The following is a 24,696-nucleotide window of genomic DNA, read 5'->3' as shown; positions in this document are numbered from 1 at the left end:
GCAGCATATGACTGGCTTTGTAAAATGGTTCCAATTGTTCCCCTTTCAGGTGGATCTTGAAATTGTTTCCCTTCCACTTGAAGTAAATGTTCTCGGAGCCAATTGACTTTAGCCTGAGATGCAGGTAGAATATTCTACTTTTTTAGCCGAAGATGACTACTTCAGGAACTCGCATGCATCCTAATTTGCCCTATGCGTTTAAAATATTGTAGATGTAAAATACTGTAATGAGTTAGTTCAAATATTTTACATAACTTGAAATTTTATCTGCGAAAATGTTGGAAATACGCAGTATGTGACATGGAGAATAGCTTAAAATCCCTGTTTGGGAAGTTTCTTTCCTGATTGCACATCTGTTGCTGGGGTACAGTTTGCCGGAACGCTATGTCGAAGTGATCATTTTAGCTATAAAGAGAGTTTGGAGAAACTTGGTTTGTTCTCACCAGAATGACGGAGGTCGAGGGGGTGACCTAATAGAAATCTACAAGATTATGAGGGCCTGGATAGAGTGGATAGCCAAAAGCTTTTTCCCAGGGTGGAAGAGTCAATTATTAGGAGGCATAGGTTTAAGGTGCAAGGGACAAAGTTTAAAGGAGATGTATGCGGCAAGTTTTTTACGCAGAGGAAGATGGGTGCCTGGAACCTGCTGTCAGGGAGATAGTGGAAGCAGATACGATGGTGAGTTTTAAGGGGGTCTGAACAAATACGTGAATAGGATGGGAATAGAGGGATATGGTCCCCGGCAACATAGGGAGTTTTAGTTCAGTCGGGTAGCATGGTTGGTGCAGACTTGGAGGGCTGAAGGGTCTTTTCCTGTGCTGTAATTTTATTTGTTCTTTGTTCTTTGTTCTGCATGCACATTCCAGTGTTTATAGATTAGTTGTGATGAATGACATCACTGTTAACCCCAAATCTGTTGGAATCCAAGATCAACAATTTCTATCAGGAAATGTCACTGGAGATCTGATTTCCTTTTGACCCTCCCCAGCCCAAGAACACGGAGGACCTCTTTAGCACCTCAGTTTTTAACCAGCTGAGATTAACTGATTAACTCTAGGACATTCTGGTCTGAATTGCTTAGTATGGGATCAAGTAGTGGCTTTAGCAACTGGGTCATTGGGAATGGTAATAGATTAAGATATAGTATATATTTCCAGCGCATTACATTGAGTTCCCAGATGTACTTCATTTTGAGGTTGCATTTGATAAATCGCACATGGGATACCATTTCAAAAGTACTGCAATTTGATTGACAAATATTGAAATAATGGGAAAATATAAATGCATAAAATCGAAGTATTGAGAAATAAATGGAAACATAAAATCATGGAATCTCTGCAGTGAATAAGAAGGCTATTCAGCCCATCAAGTCTACACAAACTCTTAGCCAGGCCCTCTCCCTGTGACCTTGTGTATTTACCCTGCTATTCCCCTTAATCTATATCTCTTTGGACACTGAGGCAATTCAGTAGAGCCAATCAACCTAACCTGCACATCCTTCAACTATGGGAGAAAACAGGGCACCCAGAGGAAACCCATGTAGACAGGGAAACGTGCAAACTCCACACAGTCACCCAAGGCTGGAATTGAACCCAGGTCCCTGGTGCTGTGAGGCAGCAGTGTTTACCGCCGTGCTGCCTCCATATGTTTAACTTCTTTCAGAAATGTTCCAAAGAAAAATTGTGGTAACGTGAGATTTTCAGCCGAGCCAAACAAAAAGCAGCATTTATACTATCAAGCCAATTCCTAAATTTGTATTGCGAGGTAATAGTGGTAAATGGTGATCTCAAGGCAGCAATATAATTTAAGGGGCTTTTGTAAACAACTTGATTTTGCTTGTTTTATCACTTCTTTGGAAGAGAAGATGATTGACTGATGGACACTTGAGGATATTGCTGTTTAAACAATCATTTGAATTAACTGTGACGCTATGATTTGATCATGAACAATTATTCGAAGTTAGTGAAGGAGAAAACCCTGATTTTTGATTTGATTTATTATTGTCACGTACTCATATACAGTGAAAAGTATTGTTTCTTGTGCACTATACAGACAAAGCATACCGTTCATAGAGAAGGAAAGAAGAGAATGCAGAATGTAGTGTTAGTCATAGCTAGGGTGTAGAGAAAGATCAGCTTTATGTGAGGTAGGTCTATGCAGAAGCCTGATGGCAGCAGGGAAGAAACTGTTCTTGAGTTGGTTGGTATGTGACCTCAGACTTTTGTATCTTTTTCCCAATGGAAAGAGGTAGAAGAGAATATGCCCCGGATGAGTGGGGTCCTTAATTACACTGCTTTTCCAGGGCAGCAGGAAGTGTAGACAGTCAATGGACGGGAGGTCGGTTTGTGAGATGGACTGGGCTTCATTCATGACCCTTTGTAGTTTCTTGTGGTCTTGGCAGAGTAGGAGCCATACCAAGCTGTGAAAAAACCAGAAAGAATGCTTGCTTTGGTGCATCTGTAAAAGTTGGTGAGCATTGACATGTCAAATTTCCTTAATCTTCTGAGAAAGTAGAATCATGTGTGCAGTTTTGGTCGCCGCACTTACGCAAGGATATTTTGGCCTTGGAGGGAGTGCAGAAGAGGTTTACTAGGCTGATACCGGAGTTGAGGGGGTTGAACTATGAAGAGAGGCTGAATAAACTAGGCTTGTACTCGTTAGAGTTTAGAAGAATGTGGGGAGATCTCATTGAGACATATAAGATGATGAATGGGATGGATAGGATAGAGGTGGAGAGGCTCTTCCCGCTCAGAAAGGACAGTAGGACTAGAGGCCACAGCCTCAAGATTGGGGGGGGCATGGGGGGGGGATGCGGTTTAGAACAGAGTTGAGGAGGGACTTCTTCCCTCAAAGGGTGGTGAATTTCTGGAATTCTCTGCCCGTTGAAGTGGTGGAGGCTGCCTCACTAAATGTATTTAAGACACGGGTTGATAGGTTTTTGATGGGCAAGGGGATTAAGGGTTATGGGGAGAGGGCAGGAAAGTGGAACTGAGCCACGACAGATCAGCCATGATCTTATTGAATGGCGGGGCAGGCTCGAGGGGCTATATGGCCTACTCCTGCTTCTATTTCTTATGTTCATTTAACAAACAACTGTGCGCTATAATTGAGGCAGAAGGGCTTTAGGGTCAGATTGTTTAAGACATATCAGAAAGATTTCTTCAGAGTTGTAAAATGCTGTAAATCACTTAAATTGTTATCCTTGCCTGTAAAAGAACTACAGAAATTTACTCAAATTCTCAAATTGTTTCTAGCGTCATCTGGCTAGAACTACGGGCAGGTGGAAAGATTCACCACGGAAGAATGCTGCAAGTGAGCTCCAGGACGAACTGATGACAGTGCGCCTCCGAGGAGCTGAAACACAGGCTGAACTGAAGGAAGTTAAACAAAGGATGTTGGAACTTGAAACACAGGTAAAGTTGCTGTTGGCTTTTTTTTCATGAAGTAGAGTTTGCCGCACAGGTTTAATCCCAGTAGGAATTGTTTCTGTCAATTCATTTTGTTTCTAATTTTATTTTCTGTCCTTGGATGATGCCACAAGAGGTGAGTAAACAGATTAACTCACAGATTGAGATGTGCAAGACCATGACTTGTTTCCTGCTCCTCTTGTGCCTATTTTTCCTAACCTCATTGTCTAGCCAAGATTGCAAAGTTGCCATTTGGGAAATTGAGTTTCAACAAGTTTCATCATTCCTTTACCACAGATCATGATTACAGTTCACTGTGCCACTGAACTGCTCATTACATTGGAGGAAATAATTTCTAATTTCAGAGATTTGATATGAGTATAATTGTTAAATTAGGCGATCACTTTTGATGCTTTTGCTGCATTATATCTGATATAATGAGCAGTTGCCTCCTGCCAAACACTGAGCAGATGTCTCTAGTTATTAAGATCCTTACTAGTTACTTTAGATCACAGGAAATAATGTTGGGATTTGCTTTGTCTCTGCAAGTGTCTTGCAGTGGAACTTGACACACACATACCTGAAAGGTACTTTTTTGTAATATAAACTGAAAATGGAGGTTTTGGAGCATGCCATTAATTGAAAACAAAATTTCCACATCTGTCAGTTCAACAACTTGGCGCTTATTGGGTTCTGTTATGTAGGTGGTCTGGTAAACATCTTTTTTTGAATAAGTGTATGATTTGTAGTAGTAATCAACTTTTTTGATTTCATTATTGTCCTATCAAACAACATTACTTCAACATTGAATATACATCACAATTCAACATTGAATATACACAAAGCATGCTGAACAGTCTGAAGTCTTGTGGTTCAGTTCACCAGTCTTTGAGTAAATTACTTCTAATCGAATCACCATTGCTATTGTGGGATAACTGAATCCTGTCTGATGCAGGGTCTGGTAACTTGCCTCCCTCTTGTTTAACACAATTATAAAGGACTGAGGGCCAAAAGAACTGTATTTGCAAGAAGTAATTCAAGTAGATTTTTGAGTATCTTTAAGTATTCATGAAGACTATATTTGTCCAACAGTTTTCTTATTGGATTGATTATACAATCCAATGTTTGAACCAAAGGTTTGTAGATCAGAAGTCTCATATGTGATGTGACAGAGATTTGGCAGGTAGTAGAAAGTCAGTTTAAGCATGTTGTTTTGCTGTGCAGATGGCTATACTTCCAAATGGGTCATCTGCCTACCTTGGGGTGGGGGAAAGGAAGTTACTTCTTGGAAAAAAAACAGGATAATACTTGAAGAACTGTTGATGGAGCACTATCTGTCATGTAAAGTACAGTTCACTTTAGTTTTGCTTGCTTGAATAATGGTGAGATTATCAATATTACTGGGTGGAACTGACAGCAGCATCTGTCCTGTGTACATGTGCACTTAAGGAAATCCAGAACAATGGAGGGAGTGCAGAGGAGGTTCACTAGGCTGATACCGGAGATGAGGGGGTTGGACTATGAAGAGAGACTAAATAGACTGGGTCTGTACTCGTTGGAGTTTAGAAGGATGAGGGGAGATCTTATCGAGACGTATAAGATAATGAAGGGGATGGATAGGGTAGAGGTAGAGAGATTCTTCTTGCTCAAAGGACAACAGGATTAGAGGGCACAGCCTCAAGATAAGGGGGGGGTGGGTGCTGTTTAGAACGGAGTTGAGGAGGAACTTCTTCACTCAAAGGGTGGTGAATCTCTGAAATTCTCTGCCCGTTGAAGTGGTGGAGGCTACCTCGCTAAATATATTTAACACACGGGTAGATAGGTTTTTGGTAGGCAAGGGAATTAAGGATTATGGGGAGAAAGCGAAACTGAGCCACTTCAGATCAGCCGTGATCTTATTGGATGGCGGGGCAGGCTCGAAGGGCTAGATGGCCTACTTCTTATGTTATGTTCTTATGTAAGTTAGTATCCAGCATATCCTACTCCAGAGTTTTGCAGTCTTTGCCAGCTGAATGTGCGCTTAAATCACTGCTGAGGTGTTAACATGAATTAAATACACATTGGTCACGCTAAAGATCAGTACAAATAGTAACTTGCTTAGTCAGCTGGAACAGAATTTTTAAAAGTCTACTAAGTCAGAATTATTGTTGGGCAACCCCTTGGTCTGTGAAAAATTAATTTTAAAAATATGGAGTGTTACAACCAAATGGGAGGAGTGTACAGTTTCTCTATTCAGTACTCCAGGGTGGCACCGTAATGTTGAATTCATTGACCAAAATAGCCAATTTAGCTTTCACCGAAATAGCTTTCACTAGCGTCAGACCCGGAATACAAGCGTCTTTAACCAGGCTTCTTTCAGTAAACTCTGAATTATTGATTTATTATGAAACAGAATCTCTTTTTGAAAGGTTGTAAAAACTGGTTAACATACACTTCCGAATTAGCAACTGTAACCCTTTTTAATCAAAATGCATGTGAACTTGCATCAAAAGACAAAACAGAGAGGGTTTCTGCTAAGGTTGGCACTTAAGGGAGAAAATTTTTTTTTCAGCCAATGGGAAAATATGAAAAGGATAAAGTTCGAAGGATTTTGACACTAAGCCTGGTATCCCTGCATGTGAAAGTGGATTGCTAGTCCCAGTAGTCCTCTGGAAGTTCTTTCCAGAGGATCTTCAGTGTTGATGAGGACAGTGCAGAATCAGTGTTTCTTGGATCTCTCTCTTGTAGCTGGATACTGATAACAGCACTGAATTTCAAATAAAGCAGAGGCAGAGCGAGTTTGGGAAACTTCTTTTTGGTTTATTCCCCAAAACTGAATCCAAAAACCAAGTTCAAAACAGCAACATCTCTGTCAGGTGGTTTCAAATAAATAACCAGGACCCTGGAAGCATTGGTTTTATTTTCTTCAGCAATTAGAGCTCAAATAAACAAATACTTCTGATATTCTCAGGTGCTTTTGTTGGTCATTTAGCTCAAACATGTGACTTCTTGGGAAGGGCAATTTCCTCACAGTCTAAAGTGAACTTGTAACCTTCAACAAAAAACAGCTCAGTTCCCAAGAAAGTGTTCAAATAGTTCAATATTCTTCCAGTTTTTTAAAAATAAAAATGTAGTTCTTGGGGATAGGTATTCATAACAGGAGTTCCATTGCCTCAAATTATGTTACAGAAATATATACATATTAAAATATATTTTTTAAGTTTATTTTCCTATTTAGGTTTTTTTCCCTTAACCCAGTGTGATGCCCAAACTTCATTTTTCTTTATTCTACATTTATTTAAATGTACTTTTTTTTTATTTTGTGCTTTACTTTGAGAGGATTTGTCCTTCGGAACTTCACTGCTGCTTGCCCTGTTCACAGGCTCTGTTGAGGGCACTGAATTCAGACTGATGACAGAAAAGGATGAAATCTGTGCTCTGGATTCAGTTTAAACATTGTGGGGAACTTTGTTTTTGGGTGAACAGAGTGCAGTTCCCTCACCAACAACTGCCAAATCTGGGTCATTGGCTTTGACAGAGTGCCATTGATGGAAATTATAAACGTGTTTTTCTCCCAGACGAAGGATTGTGAAAAGGTATCATAACTAAGCTGTAGAAAGGGGATGTAAAATGGAGTCAAGAACGTTAACAGCAACCTTCCAGAAAATGTCTTCTGTGTTCGTAAAACATGAAAGGTGATGAAGAAATGTTGCAATTAGAAAAGTTGATGTGAATTTAAGTTACAGTTTCTAATTCTTGCTTTGTTTATCTGTTGACTCATTTAAAATATCAGAACCAAATCAGCAGTAACCAGCTATGTCGAGCAGAAAAGGAATGCAATGGCCTACGCGAGAAGGTGCAATATCTCACAGCCCAGAATAAAGGACTACTCACTCAGTTGAATGAAACTAAACGAAAAATAGCCGAGTTGGACTGCAAGGTACGGTATATAAAGTATATGTACAATACATCAAATAATAATGGGTGTAAAGGTTTGTGCCAACTAACTGTCTGTCCTGAGTGCAATTCATTTACCAAATCCTACATAAATTTTAGACGTTTCAATGTGTTTGGTAAGATGTCACATTCAAGCTTTGTGTTTTATTTGAGAAATTCTTCTAATAGTAACAGCTGTTTAAAAGAAAGGACATCTCAAAAACTGAGAAATGTAAAGTTGTGCATTTGGGGAGGGCCTACCAAGCAATGTTCAGTAAATGGGAGGATATTGAGAGGGTTGGAGGAAGTGACAGACCTTGAGTGAGTTCATTGAAGGCAACATCACAAGTAGCCAGGGTGGTGAAGAAGGTGGCCTTCATCAATCAAGGCACTGAGTATACACAGTGTCATTAAAACTGAAGTTAGCTGTGCAGTTTGCAAGTTGGTTAATTCACAAATCAGTAACTGGAAATGTTGTAGTGAACAGAAGACCAAAAGCTCGACAGCTGGGATTTTGAAAGAGCGCTCTTAAGTGAATTGGGCAGTGAGTTATTATTTCCCCCCAGGGTGGATATGAAAGAAGATTGAGTTGGTGTGAGGAAGGGGTTGTATATGGGCAGTGCTACACTGATACCAGAAATGGCTTTATCTGGGATTAAGACAGTGATACCACTAAGACCACATGGGATGGCAAAGTCAAGTGGGTGACAGTGAGGAACCTTATCATTCAAATGAGATCAATGGATGCTCTGTCATCAAGTGTGTTAAAGACAGAAATCAAGAGATTTTTTGGGTACTAAGTGATATGAAATAGTGCAAGAAGAGCTAAAGTAAAAGATCAACTACGTTCTTAATGAATGGCAGAACAACCTCGAAGGGCCAAATTGTCTACTCTTTCCTGCTCTTGTTTTTTCATCTTCTTCTGAAGATTCGTAACTCAGTTTAGTTCTAATATATTTTCTGGTATTTTGATTTAACTTTTGAGCACAAGCCAAAACGGTTAATAGTAGCAAACACAGATATAAGCTCACAATGATGAAAGTCACAATATCCTGTGAATAAAGTTTGGCCTCATTTGGAGGATATTGAAATTACATGTATAAAGGTATGCTTTAGCGGTTAAGTTGCACAATATTTCTGGCCAGCTCACCTTGCCCATTCTTCTGTCCAGTGCTTTGATTTCCTTTCTCTTTGTCGCTTAATGTAAAGGTTACAAGAAAGACTTGTTGAAATATGTGAAAAAATAAAATATCTGACAAAAATGCATTACTTGATGACTGCAAGTTTAAGATAGCGTGGAATGTAAGCCTACTTGTGGCAATAATAAAACTGATCATTCACTGGTTGATGCATATCGTACGAACAACAAAAATTGCTGCATCTCTCATACGTCATCTGATTCTTAATAAAACTTAATTTTATTAAGTTACTCGGTCATTTCCCAGAATATTCTAGATTTTCATTTTGAGGTCAAAAATTGAAATTGAATGAGCATTTTGTGTAATTACTGTGCCTAATTCTAATATTTTCTCTTACTTATGGAAGGTTGGCCAGAATTTTCCCATGCCACCCAACACTGGAATTCGAGCAGGTGGTTGGGTGGGGGGTGAAGGGGAGACTGTGTAAAGGTCCATTGAAGTCGGGTGGGAATCCGGTTTCCAGTGCGCCCAGAGAATTCCACCCAACGTATCTTATTCTACTTCTGTGTTTCATAAATGGAATGAAAGTGTGTGTGAGAAATTGCATGCAGAATAGGGTGAGGGTGGACAGTGCAGCAGAGAGGATGTTGGCTGAATTGGGGGTCTAGTGGAAATTTTAAGCCATTGTTTACATTAACCAGTCTTGCAGGGATGTCCAGTACCCCATTAGTTGGCCCATCAGGATTGGGTGTCAGTATTGTCAGAATCAGATGACGTATGAGAGAGATGCAGCAATTTTTGTTACTTATACGATACGTATCAACCAGTGAATGGTCAGTTTTGTAGTTACTTAAAGATTTTCCAAGTTTTATTATTGTCACAAGTAGGCTTACATTCCACGCTATCCTAAACTTTCAGTCATCAAGTAATGCATTTTTGTCAGATATTTTATTTTTTCACATTTCAACAAGTCTTTATTGTAACCTTTACGTTTTCTGTTTGAGTGAAAGTGAGTTGTTTTGTAATCAAGCCTAGATATTACTCAAATTACTTGTGCAAGAAAATGTCCAGCTGCTGTTACAGATTTCTTTTACTGTCATACCCATCTCTAAACACTAAAGATTCATGATCAATGTTGTTTACAAATTAAGTTTGTCTAAAAAGATTTGCACTTGCAGCTCAGATTTTATTTTTGGTAAATGTGCAGGAGCTGTAAAGCAACGATCCTTTCATTAAAACCACATCAGAAGCTGATAACAAAACCTTAAGGGCAGAACAGATTACAAATTGCAGTATGCAAAGCTTCTCCTTTTTAATTTACCGTTGTATATGAGCCTTCATATCTTGGTCAATCCTCTTGGGTTTCTTCAGTTTGCAATAACTATATGTTTAACACCATTGTGTTTCCGGTAAACTCAGCTATAGTTTAAAACCAGAATCAGCACCCTCAAGATAATATCCCCTTCAAGGAGAATAGCTTCTTTTTGCAATGGTAAGCTTGTTAATACGGAAGAGTTTTGACTAAATGTGAATTTCGCTGAGATTGGAAAACCTTTTCGTGGTTATAAAACCACAATCTCAGAAATTGCAATTATTTAGATGTTTGTAGATTGTAATAATTGCAAGCTTCTCTGATTTCCTGATGTGTAAGTTCATTGCAGGCTACACAAGTCACCTATGTGGACCACACAAGCCTTATTAAGTACGCTCGTTTCTTAAAAATTAGAATATTTTGTGTATACTAATAGTAGCATTCCAACTCTTCTGTGGTGTATTTTTGTGAGGAAGATTTGTCATTGTCAAGCCAATACTGCATCACACATTTGATGCAATCCTCTTGAGAGGTTAGAAATTGGATATTTTATAATGATCAATGTTAAATGTAGCACAGGTTAGCATTTCATTCACTTTGGGTGTACTTGACTCATTGACTTTGAGCATAGTCATTAATCAACCACAGCAATACACCATCCTGACTTGCAACTATGTCACTGTTCCTTCGTGGTCTCAGTGTCGAAATGCAAGAGCTACTTCTCCAACAATAACATGAATGCTCTTGCACCACATTGACTGCAGAGGTTCAAGAAGGCAGCTCGCCCGCAACGTCCTGAAGGCAATTTGGACTGGACAATAAATGTTGGTCTTACCAGCAATGCTTACATCTGACAACTGAATAAAAAATAACTTATGATTATTCTAATAATATTGACTAGCCGTACAGGAGGCCTTTACCCCATATAAAGAGCATTGACCATGAACTTAGTGAGAATTGCAATACTTGTAAAATGTGAGATCAGTTCCTTTCCATGAATATTAACTTCTCTTAACCTATTCCGCCAAGTCACAGCAAACACCTATTTATACAGAGGTTTAAAGTTGTAAAATGTTCTGTTACAATTGGAATTGTATCAATTGAAGTAGAAATTAAGGATCCTGGCATTTAGCAGAGCTTTGCTGGAATGTTTCTCAGATGCACTCAAGTTCTTGGTTGCTCTTCAGAATTACTTGAAGTGGATAAATTTCAAAAACTCACATGCACACATGTGGGTCACGGTCAGGAAGGGGAAAGCTCAGGTGATAGAGCGCACCCCGGTACCCCTTCACAATAAGTACTCCTGTCTGAGTACTGCTTGGGGCGGGGGGGACAGCCCACATGGTGGAAATAGCAGTGGCCGTGTGTCAAGAGCAGAGTCCGTCCCTGTAACTCAGAGGGCTGAGGAAAGGAGGAGGAAGGCAGTATTAATCGGGGACTCGACAGTGAGGGGGTTGGACAGGCGATTTTGCGGAGGCAGACGGGAATCTCGTATGGTGGTTTGCCTCCCTGCTGCTGGGATCCGGGATGTCCCTGGTCACGTCCCAGAAATCCTGAGGTGGGAAGAAGAGCCAGAGGTCGTGGTACATATTGGTACTGCTGACATGGGTAGTAAGAGGGAACGGGTCATGAAAAGAGAATATAGGGAATTAGGTAGACAGTTGTGAAGGAGGAACGCAAAGGTCGTAATCTCGGGATTGCTGCCTGTGCCACGGGGAAGTGAGGGCAGGAATGGAATGAGGTGGAGGATGAAAGCGTGGCTGAGGGGCTGGAGCAGGGGACAGGGATTCAGGTTCCTGGATCATTGGGACCTTTTTAGGGGCAGGTGTGACCAGTACAAAAAAGACGGGTGGCACTTGAATACCAGGGTGACCAATATCCTGGCGGAAAGGTTGGCTAAGGCTACTGGGGAGACTTTAAACTAGAATGGTTGGGGGGAGGGAATCGATGAGGTGACTGAGAGAAAGGAGGTTAGCTCGCAAATAGAGAAGGATTGTAGACGGTGTGAGAGGGAGGATAGACGGGTGATGGAGAAGGGGAGCGCTCAGACCAAAGGTTTGAGATGTGTCTATTTTAACGCCAGGAGTGTAGTGAATCAAGTGGATGAGCTTAGAGCGTGAATCGCTGCTGGGAATTGTGATGTGGTGGCCATTACAGATACTTGGATGTCTCAGGGACAGGACTGGATACTTCAGGTGCCGGGTTTCAGATGTTTCGGAAGGGATAGGGAGGGAGGCAAAAGAGGTGGGTGAGTGGCACTGTTGGTCAGGGATAGTGTCATGGCTGTAGAGAAGGTGGATTCTGTGGAGGGATTGTCTACGGAGTCTCTGTGGGTGGAACTTCAGAACAGGAACGGGTCGATAACTTTACTGGGCGTTTTCTAATGACCGCCCAATAGTAACAGGGATATTGAGGAGCAGATAGGGAAACAGATCCTGGAGAGATGTAGTAATAACAGTTGTCGTGATGGGAGACTTTAATTTCCCAAACATCGATTGGAATATCCCTAGGGTAAGGGGTTTGGATGGGGAGGAGTTTGTTAGGTGTGTTCAGGAGGGTTTCCTGACACAGTATGTGGATAAGCCGACAAGAGGAGAGGCTGTACTCAATCTGGTATTGGCTAATGAACCTGGACAGGTGTCGGATCTCTCAGTGGGAGAGCACCTTGAGGATAGTGATCATAACTATCTCCTTTACACCAGCATTGGAAAGAGATAGGATCAGGCAAGCTAGAAAAGTGTTTATCTGGAGTAAGGGGAAATATGAAGCCATCGGGCAGGAAATTAGACGAGTAAATTGGAAGGAGGTATTCTTGGGGAAAAGTAAGGCGGCAGATTTTCAAGGAATGTTTGTCTGGAGTTCTGCACAGGGGGTTTTGATAGGTCATGGGAACCGTGGTGCACAAAAAGTTGTAACAAACCTAGTCAAAAAGAGAAGCGTACAATAGTTTCAGAGAGCTAGGCGATGTTAGGGATCTAGAGGAGTATACGGCTTGTAGGAAGGAACTGAGGAGGGCCAGAAGGGGTCATGAGAAGGCCTTGGCAGGTAAGATTAAGGAGAACCCCAAGGTGTTCTAAAAATATGTGAAGAGTAAAAGGATGAAATGTGAAGGAATAGGACCATAAAATGTGAAGGTGGGAAAGTTTGTACAGAACCGGTAGAAATAGCAGAGGAGCTTAAGAACACAAGAAATAGGAGCAGGAGTAGGCCATCTAACCCTTCGAGCCTGCCCCACCATTCAATAAGATCATGGCTGACCTGAAGTGGATCATTCCACTTTCCCGCTTTCTCCCCATAATCCTTAATTCCCCTGTCCATCAGAAATCTATCTACCCGTGACTTAAATGTATTCAACGAGGTAGCCTCCACCACTTCAATAGGTAGAGAATTCCAGAGATTCACCACCCTTTTAAGTGAAGAAGTACCTCCTCAACTCTGTTCTGAAGTGCCCCCCCACCTTATTTTGAGACTGTGCTCTCTAGTTCTGTTTTCCTTTCTAAGTGGAAAGAATTTCTCTACCTCTACCCTATCTATCCCCTTTGTTATCTTATACGTCTCTATAAGATCCCCCCTCAGCCTTCTAAACTCTGATGAGTACAGGCCCAGTCTATTCAATCTCTCCTCATAAGCTAACCCCCTCACCTCCACTATCAGCCTGGTGAACCTTCTCTGTACTCCCTCCAAGGCCAGTATATCCTTTCACAAATAAGGGGACCAAAACTGCACACAGTACTCCAGTTGTGGCCTCACCAGTGCCCTGTATGGTTGTAACAAGACCTCCCTGCTTTTATATCCTATCTCCCTCGCTGTAAAGGCCAATATTCCATTTGCCTTCTTGATCACCTGCAGACTGAGATGTTGCAATTCGTGCACAAGGATTCCTAGGTCCCTCTGCACTGTAGCATGCTGCAGCTTTTCACCCTGTAAATAATCCCTCCTACTATTATTTCTACCCAAGTGGATAAACTCACGTTTGCTTACGTTATACTCCACCTGCCAGGTCCTCGCCCACTCACTCAGCCTATCCAGATCTCTCTGCAGACTTTCCGTGCCCGCCACGCAATTTGTTTTTCTGCTCATCTTCGTGTCATCAGCAAATTTTGTTACCCTACACTCAGCCCCCTCTTCCAGATCATCTATATAAATGGTAAACAGTTGAGACCCCAGCACCGATCCCTGCAGCACGCCACTAGTCACCAACTGCCAACCAGAAAAGCACCCATTGATTCCAACTCTCTGCTTCCAGTTAGATAACCAATCCTCAATCCACGCTAACACTTTACCCCCAATTCCGTGTACCCTAATCTTCTGCAGCAACCTTTTGTGAGGCACCTTATTGAACGCCTTCTGGAAATCTAAAAACACCACATCGACTGGTTCCCCTCTGTCTACCGCACTAGCCACATCCTCATAGAAATCCAATAAACTCGTTAAACACGACTTCCCTTTCACGAATCCGTGCTGTGTCTGCTTGATCAAACCGCTCTCTTCTAGGTGTCTTGCTGTTTCTTCTTTAATGATGGATTCTAGCATTTTTCCAACTACAGACGTTAAGCTAACTGGCCTATAATTCCCTGCCTTTTGTCTGCTACCTTTTCTAAACAGCGGCGTAACATTAGCCGTTTTTCAATCCTCTGGCACTTCCCCAGGGTCCAGCGAATTTTGATTAAATAATTACTAAGGCATCCGCCATTACTTCTGCCATTTCTTTCAGAACCCTGGGATGCATTCCATCTGGTCCCGGGGACTTGTCCACCTTCAGTCCTGATAATCTACCAAGCACTACCTCTCCAGTGACAGTAAGGACCTCATCTCCTACCATCCCTCTATCTTTAATATTTGGTAAACTATTTGCGTCCTCCTCTGACACAAAAAACTTATTTAAAGCCTCAGCCATTTCCTCGTTACCCACCACTAAATCCTCTCTCTCGTCCTCCAAGGGTCCAACATTCACTCTAGCCAGTCTCCTTTATATATTTGTAAAAACTTTTACTATCTTTTTTATATTTAGAGCTAGTTTAGCTTCATACTCTATCTTTCCTTTCTTTATCGCTTTCTTAGTCATTCTTTGTTGTTTTTTAAATCTTTCCCAATCTTCTAATTCCCCACTATTTTTAGCTGCTCTGTGCGCATCGGCTTTGAATTTAATACTCTCCTTTATTTTCTTCGATAACCACGGCTGGTTATCCCTTCTCTTACAGTCCTTCTTTACCATCAGAATATATTTCTGCTGAGTATCGAAAAAGATCTCCTTAAAAATCCTCCGCCGTTCCCCAGCTGTCCTACCAACCAATCTGCACCCCCGATCTATGTTCGCCAATTCCATCCTCATCTTATCATACTCCCCTCTGTTCAAACAGAGGACACTGGTTTGGGACCCGACTATCTCAACCTCCATCTGCATCAGAAATTCAACCATACTATGATCACTGGTCCCAAGAGGATCCCTCACAAGAAAATCCCTAATTCTACCTGCCTCGTTACACGGTACCAGATCTAAGATAACTCGCTCCCTTGTAGGTTCCGTTACATACTGTTCGAGGAAACTATCCCAACAGCATTCCAAGAACTCTTCCTCAAGCCCACCGCGTCTGACTTGAATCAACCAATCAATATGCAGGTTAAAATCCCCCATAATTATCGCCGTTCCATTTCTGAATGCATCAATTATTTGCTTGTTTATAGCCTGCCCCACCTCAGAATTATTATTTGGGGGCCTCTGGACCACACCCACCAGTGACTTTCTCCCCTTACTATTCCTTATCTCCACCCACAACGATTCCAAGTTTTGCTCTTTGGACCCTATATCTTCTCTTACTACCGCTCTGATATTATCCTTTTAACAGTGCTACCCCACCTCCTTTTTCCTTCTGTCTATCCTTCTTAAATGTCTGATACATTTATACATTAATGAATACTTTTACCTTGGTATTCATGGTGAAAAAAGATCTGGGTGGTTGTACTGCAGGCTTGCGGTGGACTGAAAAGATTAAGCCTGTGAACATTAAGAGGATGTGTTGGCAGTTTTGAATAGCATCAAGATTGAGTCGCCAGGACCGGGTGGGATGTACCTCAGGGTACTGTGGGAGGCGAGGGAAGAGATTGCAGACCCTCTGGCGATGATCTTTGCGTCATCGATGGAGATGGGAGAGGTTCTGGAGGATTGCAAATGTCATTCCTATATTCAAGAAAGGGAATAGGGATAGCCCAGAAAATTACTGACCGGTGAGTCTAACCTCAGTGGTTGGTAAGTTGATGGAGAAGATCCTGAGGGACAGGACTTATGAACATTTAGAGAAGTTTAGTTTAGAAGCAAATTGTGCGGAGGGTGTAGATAGGCTGAGCGAGTGGGCGAGGACCTGGCAGATGGAGTACAATATTAGCAAGTGTGAGGTTATCCACTTTGGCAGCAATAATAGTAGGAGGGATTACTATTTAAAGGGCGAAAAGCTGCAGCATGCTATGGTGCAGAGGGACCTGGGGGTCCTTGTGCATGAGTCGCAGAAACCCAGTCTGCAGGTGATCAGGAAGGCGAATGGGATGCTGGCCTTTATAGCGAGGGGGATAGAATATAAAAGCAGGGAGGTCTTTCTGCAACTGTACAGGGCACTGGTGAGGCCGCAGCTGGAGTACTGTGCAGTTTTGGTCGCCGCACTTGCGCAAGGATATTTTGACCTTGGAGGGAGTGCAGAGGAGGTTCACTAGGCTGATACCAGAGATGAGGGGGTTGGACTACGAAGAGAGGCTGAATAGACTGGGTTTGTACACTTTGGAGTTTAGAAGGATGAGGGGGGGATCTTATAGAGATGTATAAGATAATGAAGGGGATGGATAGGGTGCAGGTAGAGAGATTCTTCCTGCTCAGAAAGGACAGCAGGACTAGAGGGCACAGCCTCAAGATAAGGGTGGGGGGGGGGGGGGGGGGTGCAGTTTTGAGCGAAGAAGTTCCTCCTCAACTCCGTTCTAAGGGTGGCGAATCTCTGGAATTCTCTGCTCGTTGAAGTGGTGGAGGCTACCTCGTTAAATATATTTAAGTCACGGGTAGATAAGTTTTTGGTAGGCAAGGGAATTAAGGGTTATGGGGAGAAAGTGGGAAAGTGGAGCTGAGCCACTACAGATCAGCCATGATCTTATTGAATGGCGGGACAGGCTCGAAGGGCTAGATGGCCTACTCCTGCTCCTATTTCTTATGTTCCTATGTTCTTACGTTATGTTAGTATGCCCAAAAGTAGTCAGCACAGCTTTGTCAAAGGCAGATTGTGCCTGGTTGAGTTCTTTGAAAATGTGACTAGACACATTGATGAAGGAACAGCGGTAGATGTGATTTATATGGACTTCAGCAAGGTGTTCGATAAGGTCCCCCTTGCAAGACTTCTTGAGAAAGTGAGAGGGCGTGGAATCCAAGGGGCTGTTGCCTTGTGGATCCAGAACTGGCTTGCCCTCAGAAGGCAGAGTGTGGTTGTAGATGGGTCTTTTTCTGCATGGAGGTTGGTCACCAATGGAGTGCCTCAGGGATCTGTTCTGGGACCCTTGCTGTTTTTAATTTTCATAATTGACCTGGATGAGGAAGTGGAGGGATGGGTTGCTAAGTTTGCTGACGACATGAAGGTTGGTGTTGTTGTGGATGGTTTAGAGGGAAGTCAGAAGTTGCAGCGTGACATAAATAGAATGCAAGGCTGGGCGGAGAAATGGCAGGTGGCCTTCAACCCAGATAAATGTGTAGTGGTTCATTTTGGCAGGTCAAATGGGATGAAGGAGTATAATATCAAGGGCAAGACTCTTAGCGGTGTAGAGGATCAGAAGGACCTTCGGGTCCAGGTCCATAGGACTCTTAAATCGGCCTCGCAGGTAGAGGATATGGTTAAGAAGGCATATGGTGTACTGGCCTTCCTCAATCGAGGGATTGAGTTTAGGAGTCAGGAGATAATGTTGCAGCTTTATAAGACCCTAGTCAGACCCCACTTGGAGTACTCTGTGCAGTTCTGGTTGTCTCATTACAGGAGGGATGTGGAAGCTATTGAAAGGGTGCAGTGGAGATTTACAAGGATGTTGCCTGGATTGGGTGCCATGCCTTATGAGGATAGGTTGAGGGACCTCGGTCTTTTCTCCTTGGAGAGACGAACGATGAGAGTGACCTGATAGCGGTGTATAAGATATTGAGAGGTATTGATTGGGTGGATTCTCAGAGGCTTTTTCCCAGGGCTGAAATGGTTGCTGTGAGAGGACACCGGTTTAAGGTGCTGGGGAGTAGGTACAGAGGAGATGTCAGGGGTAGGTTTTTCACTGAGGGTGGTGTCCGAGTAGAATTCGCTGCCGTCGGTGGTGGTGGAGGCAAATTCGATAGGGTCTTTTAAGAGACTTCTGGATGAGTTCATGGGACTTAATAGGATTGAGGGTTATAGGTAAGCCTAGTAGGTAGCGACATGATCGGCGCAACTTGTGGGCCGACGGGCCTGTTTGTGCTGTCGTTTTTCTATGTTCTCTTGCACACATGCGCATTCTTCAGAACATGTATGCAACAACGAGCTGTCATCTTTCTTTATTCTTTGTACAGTTCTATTAAGTGAATGATTTTAAAATTTTTTAATCAAATAGAAGATCTTTAATCATTATTTTTAAGTGCAGGTATGTTATTTACATAACAAATGATAAGTTTTAATTTCATTTTAGAATAAAGAAGATGTGATGGCATTGAGACTTCGAGAAGCAGACAGCATAGCAGCCGTGGTGGAGCTACAACAAAAAATTGCTGATCTAGAGATACAGGTATTTAAAGTAAAAGTTAATGTTGATGAAATTCTTCTCAATATCTTCTCCCTAGTTTTATTATTTTGAAGCATTGAGTTGTGCTTTTACGGACTCCAGGAATTTTCTGGAAACTTGCCCAATTGGCTCAACGTGTGAGCCTGACTGTTGTTGATGGGTTATTTACCCATGCTGGAGCAACAAAACTGAGCTCAATTCAGTCTTCAGTTGATAATTACAAGTCAGGTCTTTTCTGCAGAATTGTAAACCGGTACAAGGGTTCTGTTTTTCTCTCCCAGCTTGGACGTACTGAGACTAGTTATAGTGTGTCTACTGTTACCCTGGTTGAATCAGCACAGAGAAGCATTTATACCAGAAATTTGTATTCTGTGATACCAGGTGGTTTCACCCACTGAGCCATCGGTGGAAATCAGAACCCTGGAGAGAGGGGATTAAGGCGGTGCCAAACACTGGGGTCTGGAGGCTAGTAAGGGGCCTGTTGTAAACGGTATCCGGATTGAGGTACAGACTTGAAAGACTGGCTTTAAAAAAAATTAGAATCATCACCCTGACAACAGTAGATGCGGGGGCGGGGGATGGTGGATGAGAGGGGGAGTGCGGTGGTTAGGGTGGTGTGGAGATTTGGGAGGGTCACTTTTAAGGTTTAGTAATACACTTTTTTTTAACGTCACAAATAGGCTTACATTAGCACTGCAATGGAAATCCCCTTGTCACCACACTCCAGTCCCTGTTTGGGTACACTGAGGGAGAATTTAGCATGGTCAATGCACCTAACCAACTCATCTTTCAGACTGGGAGGAAACCGGAGGACCTGGTGAAAACCCACGCCGACATTGGGAGAATGTGCATACTCCGCAGAGACAGTGACCCAAGCCAGAAACCGAACCCAGGTCCCTGGCGCTAACCATTGTACCATCATGCCATCCTAAAATATTATACCTTTCCCAAAATTCTTGAATTTAAACTAGCATATAATTAGCAGTCTCAATTCTCATTATGTCCTATAATGGACACAATTTTGATGACATGCTGTGCTGATGTACCACAGGCTTGAGAATCTCGGACCTCTTCAAAATAAATGTAAAAAGCTAAAGTCCAAGACAGGGTGTTGACTCACTGCCCATTTTATTTCTGTTGCAAAATCTGGGAATTAAACCCCTCTGTCATCAGGAGATTGCCTAAAGACGGTTTTTAAAAATCTCTGCTCCATCCTCAATTCACCTCAGGCTGCAAATGCAGTGTACAATACAGTTTGTATGATAGTTTCTAGCAAAAGGGGAAACAATCCAATTAACCTTGTACCGAGTTTACGTATCATGTTTCATATCAACAATTCAATCTACAGTTTTCCTGAGCTGCTGGTAGATGTCTGATTAACATTGGAATTGGGTGGTGAAATTGGATTGTGTCATTAGCGTAAAGGGGGCAGATGCTATTGACGGCATATTGTGAGTTAGTGTCAGAGAAGTCACTATGAGGTTGTATTAACCACAGAGCTGAATTGTTTTGTAAATGTAGTGATTTCATTGTAGCCACTTTCCTAGCACTGGTTGATTGCTCCGTGATTAATTATCCTTGGAAAATCAGCATTGGGCCTCTAACTTCACCATTGCTGCAATTACTCTGCCTGCCACATGCAAGTATAATGAAAGACAAAACCTACATTTGTACTGTACTTTTCAGTGTCAAAAATGGCTTTACAGCTAATTAAGTACTTTTGATTAAGTGCCTACTCTATCTTGGCACTTGAGCTTTTTGAATTATTGAAATGTCGAGATAAAATGGTGTCGCATACTGGATATTGAAAATGTATTGCAATGAACAGCAACAATCAGACTCTTCAGACTTACTGATCAAGAAAACACAAGTACAATTGTGAACCATTCAGTCTTTGTGGTTCTGACTTCTTAAAAGCACAGAGACACCTGAGAGCTCCAACACTTCTCTCTGAGAGTAAAAGTGTATGTTTTTCAATCAGTCCACTTTGCTGCTCAAGTGTCATTTGATCTTTCTACCCTGTGAGATTACTGATCAAGTAGAATCCAATTGCACCCACTTTATAAAATAATTATATTGAATAATATCCTGCAGCCAGGCGAGAGGTCTTCTGCCACTACTTCTACAGAATAGGAAGAAAAATCCTATGCAGTTTATCTGGGTTGCAGGTATTGAATCTTTGCCCAAAATGTGAATTTACTGTCACCATGTTCATATGGTGCAGTTTACAAAACATTTTACCCAAGGACTGAAGCAGTTACCAAAATCAGTGTTGTTGTCTTATGGTATTTATGATATTATGGGATGTGGGATATTTTCCTGTCAAATTAGTGATACAGCAAAAGTTAAAAGCTTTACTCTCATGATTTGATTTGTTTACGAGTTGCCCTGGGATTATCTATAGGGCACACATAACCTAAATCATTGCTGCTCTTAGTGTTAATGATCCATGTTGCATGTATATCAGATGATACTTGTACCAAGTGCCAGCAAAGTGTGTTACATTTTACTAGGATTAGTGAAATGATTGGTGAATCTTGAAAGGGGAAAAAATATTAACCTTCTCCTCTCAATCATGTTTAAATGGAGGGCACGGATGATGGTGGGGGGAGAAAACAAAGGACACGGAAACAGGGGAAGCATCAGAGCCTATGATTTCTCCCCCTGCCCCTGGAAGGAATAATGATCTTGTTTTGAAGTAATTGTTTTACATTTTCAGCCATTGCATTTTTGTTACACACAGCAAATCACTATAATGAACTCATTCAAGAGTGTGGCAAAAAGGTGCATAAAAAAGGATAGTAAGAGTTTTTATAAATGTATAAAGAGGAGGAGGCTGGCCAGAGTGAATGTTGGACCCTTAGAGGATGAGAGGGGGGATTTAGTGGTGGGTGATGAGTTTTTTGCCTCGGTCTTCACGGAGGAGGACGCGAATAGTTTGTCGGGTATTAAAGATAGAAGGATGGTAGGAGTTGAGGGCCTGAATGTGATTACTGTCACTGGAGAGGTAGTGCTTGATCGACTAGCGGGACTGATGGTGGACACGTCCCCAGGACTGGATGGAATGCATCCCAGGGTTCTGAAGGAAATGGCAGAGGTGATAGTGGATGCTTTAGTGATTATTTACCAAACCTCGCTGGATTCCGGGGAAGTGCCAGAAGATTGGAAAACGGCTAACGTTACGCCGCTGTTTAAAAAGGGAAGCAGGCAAAAGGCAGGTAATTATAGGCCGGTTAGTTTAACGTCTGTTGTGGGAAAAATGCTTGAATCCGTCATCAAAGAAGAAATAGTGAGGCACCTTGAGAAGAATTGTTTGATAGAGCAGATGCAGCATGGATTCGTTAAGGGGAAGTCGTGTCTGATGAATTTTTTGGAATTCTATGAGGATGTGACTAGTGCAGTAGACAGAGGGGAACCGGTGGATGTGGTGTTTCTCGATTTTCAGAAGGCATTTGTTAAGGTGCTGCACAAAAGGTTGCTTCAGAAGGTTAGGGGGCATGGAGTTGGGGGTAAGGTGTTAGCGTGGATAGAGGATTGGTTGTCTAATAGGAGGCAGAGAGTTGGTATCAATGGGTGCTATTCTGATTGGAGGTTGGTGACTAGTGGAGTGCTGCAGGGATCGGTGCTGGGGCCTCAACTATTTACTTTTATATAGATGATCTGGAGGAGGGGGCTGAGTGTAGGGTGTCGAAGTTTGCTGATGACACAAAGATAAGTGGAAAAGCAAATTGTGCAGAGGGTGTGGAAAGTCTGCAAAGGGATCTAGATAGGCTGAGCGAGTGGGCGAGGACCTGGCGAGTACAATGTTAGCAAGTGTGAGGTTATCCACTTTGGCAGGAATAATAGTCGGAGGGATTACTATTGAAAGGGCGAAAAGCTGCAGCATGCTACAGTGCAAAGGGACCTGGGGGTCCTTGTGCATGAGTCGCAAAAACCCAGCCTGCAGGTGCAGCTGGTGATCAGGAAGGCGAATGGGATGCTGGCCTTTATAGCGAGGGGGATAGAATATAAAAGCAGGGAGGTCTTGCTGCAACTGTACAGGGCACTGGTGAGGCCGCAGCTGGAGTACTGTGTGCAGTTTTGGTCGCCGCACTTGCGCAAGGATATTTTGGCCTTGGAAGGAGGGCAGCGGAGGTTCACTAGGCTGATACCGGAGATGAGGGGGTTGAACTATGAAGAGAGGCTGAATAGACTGGGTTTGTACTCATTGGAGTTTAGAAGGATGAGGGGGGATCTTATAGAGACGTATAAGATAATGAAGGGGATGGATAGGGTAGAGGTAGAGATTCTTCCCGCTCAAAGGACAGCAGGACTAGAGGGCACAGCCTCAAGATAAGTGGGGGGCGGTGGGCAGTTTAGAACGGAGTTGAGGAGGAACTTCTTCACTCAAAGGGTGGTGAATCTCTGCCTGTTGAAGTGGTGGAGGCTACCTCGCTAAATATATTTAGGACACGGGTAGATAGGTTTTTGGTAGGGAGGGGAATTAAGGGTTATGGGGAGAAAGCGGGAAAGTGGAACTGAGCCACTTCAGATCAGCTATGATCTTATTGAATGGCGGGGCAGGCTGGAGGGGCTAGATGGCCTACTCCTGCTCCTATTTCTTATGTTCATTTAAAAAAGGGCATTGCTGAGAACAGAGCAGGTAAAAAGTGTTTTACTGCGAGCAGGAAGAAAAGACCTTGCTGAGATTGGAGCAGGAGAAAAATAGCCAAGGGACATCACAGCACAAGGTGGAAGAAAATTAATCTATCTACAACCTAAATTGGATCAAATAATGAGTACATTGGTACATAAGCTTTGAGTAAATAAAACAAGGTTAGTTTAGATGGGGCTGGTGTACTATAGTTGCAGCTTATGGCACAGTTTTGAGAGATCATTGTAACCTGTGTGTCTGCATCTTGCAGAATTTAATCTTCAAGTTGCTGAGTTGCACACGTTATGGGGCATGAAGAATATAATGTGGGTATGCCGGCGTTGGACTGGCGTAAACACAGTGAAAAGTCTGACAACACCAGGTTTTAGTCCAACCTATTTATTTGATAATATACTCACAAGCTTTCAGGTTAGTCCCTTCGTCAGGTGAATCTGACGAAGGGACTAACCCGAAAGCTTGTGAGTATATTATCAAATAAATAGGTTGGACTAAAACCTGGTGTTGTCAGACTTTTCACTGCATGAAGAATAGGCAGGGTTATCTGGATGCTTCGGTCAGAGGCAGTCTACCTTTTGGCTAGATAGTGTACTAATCAGGTTAATACACTGACTGTGATAGTCATAGAGATAGGTGTGACTGTAGGACAGGCATTTAAGGATTTCAAAGGCATTGCTGGAAGAACCACGGACTTCACACTTATTGAACGGGTACAAGATTCTTGCTGACTGTGGATGAGAGCAAGTTGGCAGAGTGGATCAAAATCTGGCTGTGGGCAATGAAAAGAAGTAAGATAGGGACATAATAGTCAAAAAACAGACCGTTGACTGCATTTGCGACCTGGCATTCCAAAGGCTCTGTTGCCTGCCAGGGCTAAACAAATATCTCTTAGAACCATAGAACATTACAGCACAGAAGCAGGCCTTTTGGCCCGTCTTGGCTGTGCCAAACTATTTTTCTGCCTAGTCTCACTGACCTGCACCTGGACCATATCCCTCCACACCCCTCTCCATGTACCTGTCCAAGTTTTTCTTAAATGTTAAAAGTGAGCCCGCATTCAGCGCATCTGGCAGCTCATTCCACACTCCCACCACACACTGCATGAAGAAGCCCCCCCAAATATTCCCTTTAAACTTTTCCCCCTTCACCCTTAACCCATGTCCTCTAGTTTTTTCTCCTCTAGCCTCAGTGGAAAAAGCCTGCTTGCATTCACTCTATCTACACCCATCATAAGTTTATACACATCTATCAAATCTCCCCTCATTCTTCTACTTTCCAGGGAATAAAATTCTAACCTATTCAACCTTTCTCTGTAACTCAGTTTCTCAAGGCCTGGCAATATCCTTGTAAACCTTCTTTGCACTCTTTCAACCTTATTAATATCCTTCCTGTAATTAGGTGACCAAAACTGCACACAATACTCTAAATTCGGCCTCACCAATGTCTTATACAACCTCATCATAACATTCCAACTCTTATATTCAATACTTTTGATTTATAAAGGCCAAT

General features: G+C 42.4%; 1 protein-coding gene across 9 annotated transcripts in view; it reads left to right on the top strand.

Annotated features, from left to right (window-relative positions):
- LOC145347607 (ecotropic viral integration site 5 protein homolog) overlaps positions 1-24,696 on the top strand; it is a 230,399-nt gene that overhangs the window by 117,063 nt on the left and 88,640 nt on the right. For all 9 annotated transcript variants that reach the window (XM_080195216.1, XM_080195215.1, XM_080195222.1 and 6 more), the window contains 3 exons: positions 3,255-3,413; positions 7,180-7,326; positions 18,444-18,539. In XM_080195216.1, coding sequence (XP_080051342.1) covers positions 3,255-3,413; positions 7,180-7,326; positions 18,444-18,539 — 402 coding nt within the window. The remainder of the gene's footprint in view (positions 1-3,254; positions 3,414-7,179; positions 7,327-18,443; positions 18,540-24,696) is intronic.

This window comes from Carcharhinus amblyrhynchos, chromosome 9, assembly GCF_965287045.1.
Source record: "Carcharhinus amblyrhynchos chromosome 9, sCarAmb.v2.hapA, whole genome shotgun sequence".
Taxonomy (NCBI): Eukaryota; Metazoa; Chordata; class Chondrichthyes; order Carcharhiniformes; family Carcharhinidae; genus Carcharhinus; species Carcharhinus amblyrhynchos.
The sequence above is the reverse complement of the archived record's forward strand: the minus strand, read 5'-3'. Positions and strand labels throughout refer to the sequence as shown.